Source organism: Pholcus phalangioides, unplaced genomic scaffold, assembly GCF_987345545.1.
Source record: "Pholcus phalangioides strain wild (caught in Gottingen) unplaced genomic scaffold, Ppha-v1.0 ptg000021l_1, whole genome shotgun sequence".
Classification (NCBI taxonomy): domain Eukaryota; kingdom Metazoa; phylum Arthropoda; class Arachnida; order Araneae; family Pholcidae; genus Pholcus; species Pholcus phalangioides.
In genome coordinates, this window is record NW_028301614.1 from 5,905,656 (window position 1) to 5,918,812 (window position 13,157).

At 37.6% G+C, this 13,157-nt stretch overlaps 1 protein-coding gene across 1 annotated transcript in view; it reads right to left on the bottom strand.

Annotated features, from left to right (window-relative positions):
- Nucleotides 1-3,013: 3,013 nt before the first annotated feature.
- LOC149070536 (rho guanine nucleotide exchange factor 7-like) overlaps nucleotides 3,014-13,157 on the bottom strand; it is a 44,053-nt gene continuing 33,909 nt past the window's right edge. Inside the window, exons 15-17 of the mRNA XM_089248970.1 lie at nucleotides 13,022-13,112; nucleotides 6,632-6,686; nucleotides 3,014-3,674 (exon numbers count right to left, since the gene is read on the bottom strand). Of these exons, the coding sequence (XP_089105096.1) occupies nucleotides 3,549-3,674; nucleotides 6,632-6,686; nucleotides 13,022-13,112 (272 nt within the window). The 3' untranslated portion in view covers nucleotides 3,014-3,548. The remainder of the gene's footprint in view (nucleotides 3,675-6,631; nucleotides 6,687-13,021; nucleotides 13,113-13,157) is intronic.

Sequence of the window (13,157 nt, forward strand, 5' to 3'; positions counted from 1 at the left end):
AGTTACAATGCCTTATTAAGCAAAGTAGATTCCATAATTCTAATGTAGAAAAATTGCAACAATGTACAGGGTGTCCCAAAATGAGACCTACAAATTTTGAGAGCTGCTAGAGAGCATGTAAATCAGTGTTTCCAAAAGTGGGCAGTAATGCCCTCGGGGCAATGTAATGATTTAGGAGTCAGAGTAAAAACTATAGGTTGCTTTGAGTTAGGGGGGCAATGAGAGAAAAATTTTTTGAAGAAGGGAGCGCTGAAAAAAAAAAGTTTGGGAAATTCTGCTGTATATCATAAAAATTTCCTCATTTAAATCAACGGTTCCCAAATGCTCTTGGTCGTGGACCCTCTGAAATCTTGATGTCTGCCCTGCCATGGACCCCAATGCCCCAGCCAAACATCATTTTTGAGTTTTGACTTTTTAAATAAGAAGGCATGATTTTATACATAAAGAATAAGAAACAATATTACTACTGAAGTCTAACACCACCGTAGTGGTGGAGTGGTCATAGTGACAGACTCCCATTGCAAGGATCCAGGTTCGAACCCACAGTGGTGGTAAGCTGAAGTTGGTTTTCTGTGATTCTCACCTTTGAGGTGCGAATAAGAGCTGATCTTCCTGTGAAAAAGTCTCGCCACAAAGAGCAACAGGCCTAAAACGGTACAATTTTCAGTCATTACACTTCACTATTAGTTCAAAATATAGATGACAGCACTATAGTAAGCATTGCACAAAAACAAACTTCACATTAGTTTCACAACATATACACTCACAGCTTCCAGTATCACCCACGTCTTTTTCGACTACCTGCTTGTATACCTTGATTGAGACAGAGTGCCATGATCTGGTGAGGAGTCGTCATCTACCAACCAAGTGTGGTTCGTTTCAGCTGACAGCATCAACAGATATATAAGAAAGATTTTCTGCATTTCATTCATTTGTTCCTGTGTTGAACAGTAAATATTTGTTCTTTCCTTGCTTTACCAAGTGAAACTTGAAAGCTACCAATGAAAGAAATTGTAAAAAAAAATCTATAGGATTATATTTATGCACTGGAGTGAGAAGTGGACATCACAATTGACAGGTGTCGTTAGCATGAGGAAATGAATGCCTAAGTCTTTATTCATAGTCTAGTTTGAAGGCAGGGGGAATAGAGATAGAGAAGCATACTTTTCCCCACTCATTTGCTACGTCACAGCCGCATTCATCTTTGCTTACCAATTGAGAATAACTGTTCATATTTTTTTTTGATGATCATGCTTCTCTTGGCCAATCAGAGGAGTTTCTCAAGAAAATTAAAAAGTAGCTGAAAGATTGAAGAATATGATGTTTTTTTCACACACTTGCTTCACAGAGTTTTCCAGTATGCTATTGCTTCAGAACTGTTGATAAGTTGAAGTGTTTTTGAGGGTGTGCTCAACCCAAGCATGTCTTTTCCCTTTCTGTTCAACACTTCTTTTTAAGAGCCCCTTTTTGAATTTTGATAAAATGGCTAAGGTGGTAAAACTCTTATTTAATTATTTGTTATTGCATATAATAGGGTATTTTTTTCTTTTTTATCATCAATGATTTGCCAAGTTAACAAGACATAGTTTCATTAATTCTCATTTGCGTCTTTTTCTTTTAATTTTCATACTTTTTGTTCAGAAGTAAATTCACATGTCAACGGCCTAATGATCTAACCTAAAACATGTTATAGTATCCCCAAGCAACATGACTGGGACCATAACATGTGACATAAACCCTACCACTGGACTTATCCGGTGGTGAGACCTCTTCCAGCCCAGCTTTGTGGCCGTGTCCAGAACAATGCTGCGTTTATTGAATCAATAAAAAAGTAAAATAAAAATTTAATTTTTGCTCACAATTTATAACAATATATTTCTTTGGGCAATCATGTACTGTCACAATAAGTACCGTATTTTAGTGTGTATAAGGAGCATCCTGATTTTTTGGGCTTAAAATTTGGAAGACATATTGATAATACTATCCATGTATAAGAAATCCCTCTTATTTTTGGGACCTTATTTTCGGCAAAAAAAAAGTTTCCTTATACACCTTAAAATATGGTATCATGAACAGAGATACGGGGGAGTGGGGAGCTCCCAGTATAGTGAAGTCGATTGATCTAATGCATCGTTAAAAAGTCTCGCCACAGAGCAACAGGCCTACAACGTTACAAATATTCAATCATTACACTTCACTCGAAATTTGAAGTATACATGGCAGCACTGAAATATCAAACACAACACCTAGCTACACACTCAGACTGTTAGGTGCACTCACTTTGTTCCAGACTCTGCCACGAAGCTGGGCTGGAAGAGATTTCAGCAACGGGATAAGTCCGGTGGCAGAGCCCCTGGCGTTTATTCATTCATTGATCTAATGCATGCATGCATAGATGAATTGACATCATCATCGTGCCCCCCAGCAATAATGACCATGCCCCCCCCCCCCAGACTTCCAAGTCTATCTCTGCCTATGTATGGTATATAATATGTAGTGATGACAGATAAAATGGGTTTGGGAGAAGGGATGGACGAATCACTAAAAATTTCATGTCCAATCAGTATTTTACAAGCCAGCATTGGACACACACACACGTGGTTAAAAAAACAATGCGTAGCTGGTCAAAAATATTATGTTCCATGAGCATGTTGGGCAATAGATTTGTCCAGCACTGCTCTGGAGTTGTTTGAGAAGAGCTCAAGAGTTTTGCGGTTTTGTTAGAAGGAAACATACACTAGTGCACGGGTTCTCGAACTGTGAACCAGTGCCCTGGTGTCCCTCCAACCTTTGTCAGAGGCACCGTGGAGTGGTCACCCTGACAAAGGTTTTTCAAAAATATTCTTTGTTAAACAGCTCAGGGACAAGCATTGAATCGTAAACGGGCACTGCAGGTGGAAAAAGTTTGAGAACCCCTGCACTAGTGTCAAAAAATTTAAGAGCCATGCTGTCGTGTCTGCTATCTTACATGCGTCACATTATATATGGATTACACTAAGAATTATTCTCATTTGTATTATATGAAATGTTTACTAGAGTGAGTTGCCTTGCTTGACACCTCAAAGGTGAGCAAAGGATAGTGATTAGGGTTGATGATTGAAATAACAAGCATACACTGTGTTTATGTGGCAACTATATACAAAAAGCAAATGAGAATGAAGCAATATTTTGAGTGAATAATCAGATAGTATTAAACATCAGTAATGCATAAAATCAAGAATAAAAGTTGACATTATTGAATGCCACAAAATCACATAAAAGACGAAGAAGTTTCAAAAACAACACAACATTCAACAATAAATTCAATTTGACTTTGAGGTTTTACCCTGTACATAATGCTAAACTCAGATATATCTAATTTGATGAGATGAGAAAGAAAAATATGAGAGAAAAAAAATCAAAATATTTTACAAGGAAAGTTTGAATACCACATATTAAGTCACATTTTGTATCATAAATCTCTTATTATAACATCTTCATTTTCTCCCTGAGTTAGCTAATAACAGCTTATAACTGCATATTTACTAAATTTGCTATGATAATAATATTCAATCATCAAAGTATGTTGATATCACAGTATCGCATCCACCCAGAACATGCTTTTGTAGCAACAACTCCAGTTTATGTCGAGCTTCTTTCTCTTCATCAAGATTTTTGAACAACTGAGATGTTTTCTTGAAATAAAGAATAAAAAAAACACTGTTCTAGATGTATTGCAGTAAGCATAAATTCTAAATAAATAATTGAAAATACAGTCAAACTTGGTTATAACATCAAATATTCCGCAAAATTTTATCTTAACAACCGAGGTTAACATTTTCAAGAACTTTTCGATGAAAAATGTAATCAAATACTGTGAATGTAGTTGATATTCCAATATGATTAGGATGACCATGTGTTTGATCAGGAAAAATAGGGGAAGTCAAGATCATATGTGTGGGACATCACAAATTCTCATTAAAATGTTACTAATTTTTGGTGAAATTAATAACATTTAATCCAAATTTCATCGCTACCTCAGAGATGCTATGTCCCATCTCTCGTGCGCCGACCATAACACCACGTTCAAACTCACTTAAATCTCGATAACCTGCCATTGTAGCAGCAGTAACCGATCTAACAGCTATGCCAGACACTTGTTGTGTTATATAGGCGTTGCCGACCGCAGCGCCGTACTCTGATTGGTTCCATATCTCTTTATTTGCATACGCATGCCTGTAGCAGTTTTTTTGGCTCTTCAGATTGGTATTAATTATTAGTTTTTTCTTTCAAGATATATGCTTTTATATTGGGTTGTTGTATTTTGGTTATATCTGATATTCATATTTTTTATGGGAATCTTTTTTCAGTCACCTCATAGGGCAATTTTCCTGTTGTGGCCTTTGTGTTTGTGTGTTTATTTATAAATAACTCTTGGTGAGAAATACAGTGCTACAGAAAGTTTCAGGTAAAATTTATTTCCCAGGAAAAAATTTAACTCGGCAAATATGTGAGATATGAATATTTAATCATATTCCTTATAACGCAATTTATAAGTTATGCAAATTACCTTAGTTCTTGATTTTAGTAAAGATTAGGAATTGAAGCAAGCTTCATTGAAAAAAAGGGATATTTTTGTAAGAAAAAAGCAGAGAAGGCTACTACTGCTAAACCAAACATACACCTTATCCATATTCCTCTATGAAACTTCTAATGAATTGGTACATGTTGGAATGTGTGTGCATGTATAGTGAACCTCTCCTTGAAGTTTGTTTCTGTGTAATGATTGTTATGTGTAGTGCTGCCATCTGCAATCAATTTTTTTCAATTATGAGTTTTTTCTCAACTCATAGTGATTGAAGTGTAATGAATGAATAATTATATCGTTGTAGGCTTGTTGCTTTCTGCGGTGAGACTTTTTAACAGGGAGATTGGCTTTCATTTGTGCCTTGAAGTTAGGAACTGCAGAAAAACCAACTTCAGCCGAAGCAGGGAAGGCTAAAATGCAGAAATATTTTGTATAATGGTCATGTCAATGAGCAAGTCAGCGCTTCACACATGCAATTAATCCTTTTTAAGGTATAAATGTGACAACAAACATTCCCTCCATATGATCAGCTCTAATCCTGGGAATTTCTTGGGAAAACTGTATTGAAACAGAAACAAAAGTGACAAAAAATTTGTTATGTCCGAGGAAGTTGTTTTTTATTGACATTATAAGCAAGGTTCATTAACATTATTCTCTATGGGAACCATTCTAGCCTGTTGTTGTTACAACCAAGATTATTATAACTGAGTTTGACTAAATAAATCCAAGTATAGTAATTAGCAATAAGATTTGTCTCATTTATTTAGTTAGCTCAAAATATTTCCAGTTTTCTAAACCCGTTATTGCCCAGCATCTTATAAATAGGACAGTTAGATTTTTATCCAGATGCACCTAGACTTTAAACAATTTGTCCCCCCATTGACATATTCATCCTTCTTAATGAAACCCAGAAACTTTTCTCCAGCTCCCAACCCCATCTCATCTGAAATCACCACAAAATTTGTTCTTCACAACAGTACCCAATTGTCCAGGGAAAATATGTTGTAAAAATTTTGTATGCATTTTTTTAAACACAAAATAAAATGTTTTGGACTCTGCCACGAAGCTGGGCTGGAAGAGATCTCGGCAACTGGATAAGTCCAGTGGCAAAGTTCTGGTGTTCACTCATTTATGTGTCCCCAATTAGAAAAACTTTGTAGAGAGGCTGAGCCCCACTAATTCACGGTTATACCATGTGACTCATGTGCCTGTACGCCCCCTCTTGCATCTAAGAGTCAAGGATGTCTACCAGGAAGTACATACTATTTTGTACTTGAAACTCAAGCACAGTGAAAAAAACATTTTCTCATGACCATCTAAACAAATATAACCTATGGCATGAGACTAGACAGTGAGAGATATTTCAATGAGAAAAAGACAAGCAATGAAGATGCAAAGTTTCAGAACTTCTAACAAAAGTCTATCATGTACTGGTCTAGGAGTACTGCAACCATACACTGCAAACCATGTTTTCAAAAATGGCAAACAAGTTATTCTATATAAATACATATTAAGCTTCTCTTGCATTATTTTTCAAAATTAATTTGCATACAATAGGTTTTTTATCTACAACTGTAGTCTAGTTATCAGCAATCTATCATTAAAGTTGGCTAGAAATAACAATAAAAAAAGGAGGATTTAAAGCTGAGAACAGCAAAAACCCACTATTTCATCAAACACCAACTCTGGCCATATCGCTATATTGTAATTTAGGCAAAAACCCACTAGTTCATGTTTAGATTATACATCTGCCTAGTAACCTCTTTATAGGACAGTCTATATCCTTGATTCCCCATATGAAAATGAGACGAAACTTCAGAAAGGCTTATTTCAAAACATTCCAAATGATATCCTAAAAGATTTGGCGAAAAATCAAAGTTTAAAAGAACTTCCAGGTTAACAGGTAATTTTTTTAAAATCAATTCATACTATCTGAAAAAGTATGAAGCAAAAGTGGTAATATTGATTCCACAAGAATTTCAAAGGCCTCTCATTTGAAATGTTAGTGAAAGTCATTACACAGCATTTAACTGATTGATAAAGAATCTGTTCTCTGGTACTTACAGTATTGAGTTCTTGTATTTGATCTTTCAAGGTATACACAGTATCAACCAAAGTTCTGCAGAGTGTAAAATGAAACACTGAATATAGAAATATCAAGAAAGCAATCAATTATCCAGGGTGTCCTGTAAGTGCCTTCATCTCATCAACTGGTATGATTCCAATTTAAAAAATGCTCAACATCCATTCAAAAATTACCCTGTATCAGCTTTGAGAGTAAAATACAGTGTGTAACAAAATAAAGAATCTAAATGTTTATACGGTTTCCATTGTGTTCTAACTTCCAATTAGAGAGTTGTTGCCCTGTCTTTCCTGATGCCAACAAAAAAAATTCAATGTTTCCAAGTGCAATATTCACAGAGATATTAGAATTCAAAAACTGTGGAAATTCAGGAAAAGAAGAATGTTAGATACGGGTAAAACATTTTTTTTCTCATCTAACACTGTTCTTCCCTAAATTCCCTCTGTTTTCCAAATTCAAATATCTCTGAATACTGCACTTGGCATCAGGAGAGACCGGGCAACAACTTTTTAATTGGAAGCACAGGGGGAACATGGAAAAAATTTAGACTTTTTATTTTGTTACACACTGTATTTTCACTCTCAAAACAGGTGCAGGGTAATTTTTGAATGCCTGCTGAGCATTTTTTAAAGTGGAATCACATACCTCTATAATGGACTGTTGATGAGATAAAGGCTGTACTTCTAAGACACCATGTATATAATGCACATAAATTCCAAACTAGTAATCACAGACCAGCAAGACAGGCAGATGTGCATATATATAATAAACTGAAATTATTCCGCTTCATAATGGGGTTAAAATTGAGTTAAGTGATAGATTTTACTTTCATACTCAATTTCAGAAATATTTCCCTAAATATATGCAAAGCAGTTTTCGAAGCCATACCTGAAGTGAAACATTGATTTGATGGAAGATGTAAAAAGCAGTGGTTTCCAATCTTTGTGTGACTAAGGGAAGCAAGCATAATTTTCCCTCGAGAGCAATGGGTTCAAATATACATCTAAATTTACTTAGAATGACTACAAAAAAATTATAAAAATTTTTTAAATACAATGAAAATGACTAAAAAATATTTTTATTTTCATTGGATTTTACATTTTCTACACCAGCATTTTTCAATGTTTTTGTATCCCATAACACACTTGAACGTAAATGGTACACCTAAATTTTGATTTTAAAAATTACACTTTTAATTATTTAATTTTTAATGGTTTAATTGCCATCGTCTGCGATTTCTCTCATAATTTATTTTTACTGTGACTTCTACTCTTTTTCAGTAATATTTTAATTTACCATTGCTTGCATACTTCAAACCAGCGGTTCTCAAACTTTTTGACTTAAAGAAAAAAATGTTATTTTGGTATCCCTAGGCACCTTTTTTTATTTAGTCACTAAATTTACTGATTAATTTCATTTTACTAGAGTGGCCGTGGACAAAGGTTGTGAACCACTGTCTTAAGCAATGAAATTTCTCAACCAATCTGTAGAAAGTACTCCTATAAAATTCAACTGTAGGTGCATAAAAATACTTCTTCCAGGATTTCATGCAATAAATCAAACTTTAGAAAAATTTATTCAATAAGGACCTTGTTGACTTTACACCTCTCTAGTTCAAACTTTTCTATTTTAATGCTTTCTTTCCAACAAATTTAATAGTCTCATCTAGGACTTGTTTTTCCATTCAGGTACTTTGGACATTTCTTTCTGTAGAAAACAGTGTGTAAAAACATTCCTCCGATTTTTTTTTCTTTTTCATTATTATGATATACATCATATTACTCCTGCAGTGTCTGAATCTTTGTTGAGACATTCAACTTTGGGCTTCTTTAGAAAAAAAATTACTTAATTTCCTCTGAAAGTTTTTGGCAGCACACCTACCAGTTGAAAACCCCTGTTCTACAATGTGCTTAAAAAGTATTTTTCTTTATTCAACATTATTGTTGGAATCGTTACATCTTGTTTTTGTTCCAATGCCTCAAGAAAAGGGAAATATAAAATTGCTGACTTCCACAATTGTCACCCCAGATCAGCATATATTATTTACTTAACTGCAGTTTGAGTCATTATAAAACTTGACTTATCAGAGAAAATTATATGATAGGGAACATATAGGTATAAAAAATACACTGCTCAAAACAATTAGGGGAGCACATGGTCTTTTTTAACAAAATTACGCAAAGATGTATACCGATAAGTAACATAAAATGAATCATCCATAATTTAAAGCCTAGCAGGAAACGGAAGAAGAAAACTTCATATGCGAATCAAAGTTCATGACGTCAAAAACCAGAAAAAGGAGATAAGGGCAGAAATCGGGATGTTGCAGAAACGTCTGTTTTACTGCCGTAACTGTGAAATTCGATTGCGCAGTATTTTTTTTTTGAGACAAGGTGACTTGAGGATGTCTCAACAACGTGATTTACCGGAATCCATGGCATGGCGTGTTATAGGCAGACTGGAATCCGGGCAAATGCAACGTAGTGTCGCGGACGCTGTTGGAGTCGCCAGAAGTGTTGTTGCAAGGCTGTGGAATCGATTCCAAGAAACAGGAAATGTTAGACGTTGACCAGGGCAAGGTCGGCTATGCGCCACTACAGCAACTGATGACCGGTATATACGGTTAACAGCCCGTCGAAACAGAACAGAGAATGCTACGCAGCTGCAAAGACGGTTGCTCTTGGCAACAGGACGAAGGGTGTCCAGCCAAACAGTACGTAATCGGCTTCATGAGGAAGGGCTGTATGCACGTAGGCCAATGGTCTGCATTCCGTTGACCCCACGCCACCGTGCGGCCCGAAGAAGATGGGCTGCTGAACATCGAGATTGGGAGCTACATGATTGGAGCCAAGTGTTGTTTACAGACGAGTCCCGATTCAGACTGGAGTGTGACACCCGACGTGTTCTGGTATGGAGGGACAGGGGCACTCGAAATAACCCCTCATTCTTTCGTGAAAGGTCACAATACAGACGAGCTGGTTGGATGGTATGGGGTGGAATCAGCATAGGCGGACGTACGGACCTGCATATCATTCGGAATGGCACTTTGACGGCCCGAAGGTATGCAGACGAGATACTGCGACCTCATGTCATCCCTTACGCTGGAGCCATTGGAGATTCCTTTGTTTTCCAGGATGATAATGCCCGACCACATAGAGCTCGTCTGGTGGAGAACATGCTTGAAGCTGAAACAATACAGCATATGGAATGGCCAGCGTGCTCTCCTGACCTGAATCCAATCGAGCATGTTTGGGACATGCTCAGACGATGCATTGCTGCTGTAACGTGCCGATGATCCCCCGGCGTAAAAGTCCGTAGTCACCGTCACGTTATCTTTGTCATAAATGTTACTAGTCTGCAGCTGTGATCGTATGGCGACGATCAAGGCCGATCGTGATGTTCGCCTGCGATCGCATGCAGATGAGGTGACCTTGAAGCCGATTGGCTTGATCAGACACGTGCGGTCGGATGTTTTTCCTTTAAATACCGGCCGTACGTTGTAACAGGTCTGATTCCGCGTTCGTCTAATCTTGTTCTGTTCAACTGAAGCCCTCTAGTAGGACGATTCACCGTCTTACTACCGTATCTATTGGCCTTAGGCTGAATTGTTAAAATGCAATAATCTACATTATTTGAATCCGTTTTCCGGCAGGTCCGGAATCAAAATATAAAACAATCTTCACAGTCAAAGTTCTTCATTGCTGATCGAGGTGGTCCGGCCCTCAACCGAGAGGCCCCCGGAGCTGATCAAGGTGGTTCGGCCCTCAACCGAGAGGCCCCCTGGAGCTGATCAAGGTGGTTCGGCCCTCAACCGAGAGGCCCCCTGGAGCTGGTCAAGGTGGTTCGGCCCTCAACCGAGAGGCCCCCAGGAACTGATCAAGGTGTTCCGGTTCTCAACTGAGAAAACTCCTCTGGTATTTACGGAAAAGCTAACAACATCGGATGTCCGATCGCTGCACAGGTTGACTGTTGTTGATCATCAATTGGTGAGCCAGTATCTTTACTGCTAACGTCAAATAGAGGGCTCCAAGATATACTAATCCATTGTTAAAATTAACTAACCCATATAATTGAATAAATAATAATATTTCATGCGAAAGTTTGTTTCTAATCATTTTCCACTTGTCGTTTGCCACTTTATTGCTGGATATTTCGAACCGGGCAAGCAACTCCCATAAGGGACGTTGCAATTTTGGGGGCTCGACCGGTTCTCAGTGTGGCAAACCGCGGGTGGAAAGTACTTTCGCTAAAAAATTTTTTTTTTTTTTTTTGATATTTAACATTGATTTTAGAGATGAATTCTAATAATCATAGTACGCCGTAAAATTCGGGCGATCATCTGATCAAGGTCAAATCTAAAATTTGCGAAAATGTGATTTTATGTTCTAGTCGTTTTGTGATTTTACATTCTAGTCATTTTCAATATTTAAATGTTGAGACTAAGGACTTTTTCTCCGGTTGCATGATCCTGTAGGAGAGGGGGGGGAGTGCCTGTCGAAATTAGTGTATAATGTGTATTTTGGAGGGAAATGTTATTTCGTGTATTTTGGAGGGAAATGTTATTTCATGTGTTTTGGAGGGGATAGTGTGTTTTATGTGTATTTTGCGGTTTTTAGATAAATGAGATAATTGATGTGACATTTGGTGTGATATTTTGAGGTAGTGGTGAGGAAATTGTGACGTTTTCGGAAGGTTGATAGGGCAGGGCCCTATATCTATATATTGTATTTTGGTGTTGCGATTTCATGCGGGATTTGAAGTTTTTGAGTGTATAATTATAGTTAGTGTATTTCATGCGGGATTTTTGATATTTTTAGTGTATTGATAATGTGTATTTAATGCAGGATTGTTTATTATATTGCATTTCATGTTTTCGATAGGTTTCTTTTTCCTCGGGATATGGATTGTTAGGAAAACTGGGCCTTAGAAAAATTCTTAAGAATTTTTCTTTCTGGTGGCAGGGGGAATGTAACGTGCCGATGATCCCCCGGCGTAAAAGTCCGTAGTCACCGTCACGTTATCTTTGTCATAAATGTTACTAGTCTGCAGCTGTGATCGTATGGCGACGATCAAGGCCGATCGTGATGTTCGCCTGCGATCGCATGCAGATGAGGTGACCTTGAAGCCGATTGGCTTGATCAGACACGTGCGGTCGGATGTTTTTCCTTTAAATACCGGCCGTACGTTGTAACAGGTCTGATTCCGCGTTCGTCTAATCTTGTTCTGTTCAACTGAAGCCCTCTAGTAGGACGATTCACCGTCTTACTACCGTATCTATTGGCCTTAGGCTGAATTGTTAAAATGCAATAATCTACATTATTTGAATCCGTTTTCCGGCAGGTCCGGAATCAAAATATAAAACAATCTTCACAGTCAAAGTTCTTCATTGCTGATCGAGGTGGTCCGGCCCTCAACCGAGAGGCCCCCGGAGCTGATCAAGGTGGTTCGGCCCTCAACCGAGAGGCCCCCTGGAGCTGATCAAGGTGGTTCGGCCCTCAACCGAGAGGCCCCCTGGAGCTGGTCAAGGTGGTTCGGCCCTCAACCGAGAGGCCCCCAGGAACTGATCAAGGTGTTCCGGTTCTCAACTGAGAAAACTCCTCTGGTATTTACGGAAAAGCTAACAACATCGGATGTCCGATCGCTGCACAGGTTGACTGTTGTTGATCATCAATTGGTGAGCCAGTATCTTTACTGCTAACGTCAAATAGAGGGCTCCAAGATATACTAATCCATTGTTAAAATTAACTAACCCATATAATTGAATAAATAATAATATTTCATGCGAAAGTTTGTTTCTAATCATTTTCCACTTGTCGTTTGCCACTTTATTGCTGGATATTTCGAACCGGGCAAGCAACTCCCATAAGGGATGTTGCACTGCACGACCAAGGCCGCCCGTTACTGTCCGAGACTTGCAGATTGCACTTCTTGAGGAGTGGAACAGTATTCACCAAAGTCTGATCGATAACCTCATCGCATCCATGGCAAACAGGTGTGCAGCAGTCTTAGCTGTTCGAGGAGACCACACGCCCTATTAAAACTCATGCATCATGTCTAAACAGTACTTTTTTTTTATCGTTTACATGTAACCAAATTGTTGCCCTAAATCATCTTTTCATGTTTTTTCCATATTTTCAAAGAATTAAAGCTTAATTCCAAATTTTTTTACGTCTTTTTTCTGTATTGCGCATTGATACGCGTGTACTATCCATTGTATGCCAATACGTGGCTGTCTCGCACGGTTTTCTTCACTTTTTTGCTTGCTCCACTAATTGTTTTGAGCAGTGTACTAAGTGGCAGTCAAAAATATTTTTTTTAAATTTAATTGGAGGTAGGAGGAGAAAAAATAGCACATAATCATGTAAACATACTTTTCTTCCACAGTAGTAGATGGGACATCGAAATGATCCATGATAATTTTTTCATTTTCTGCAATAAATAACTGAGGAGCATCCACGTATACTGTAGGAAACAAAATATTTATAATAAATTTCACACATTTAGAAT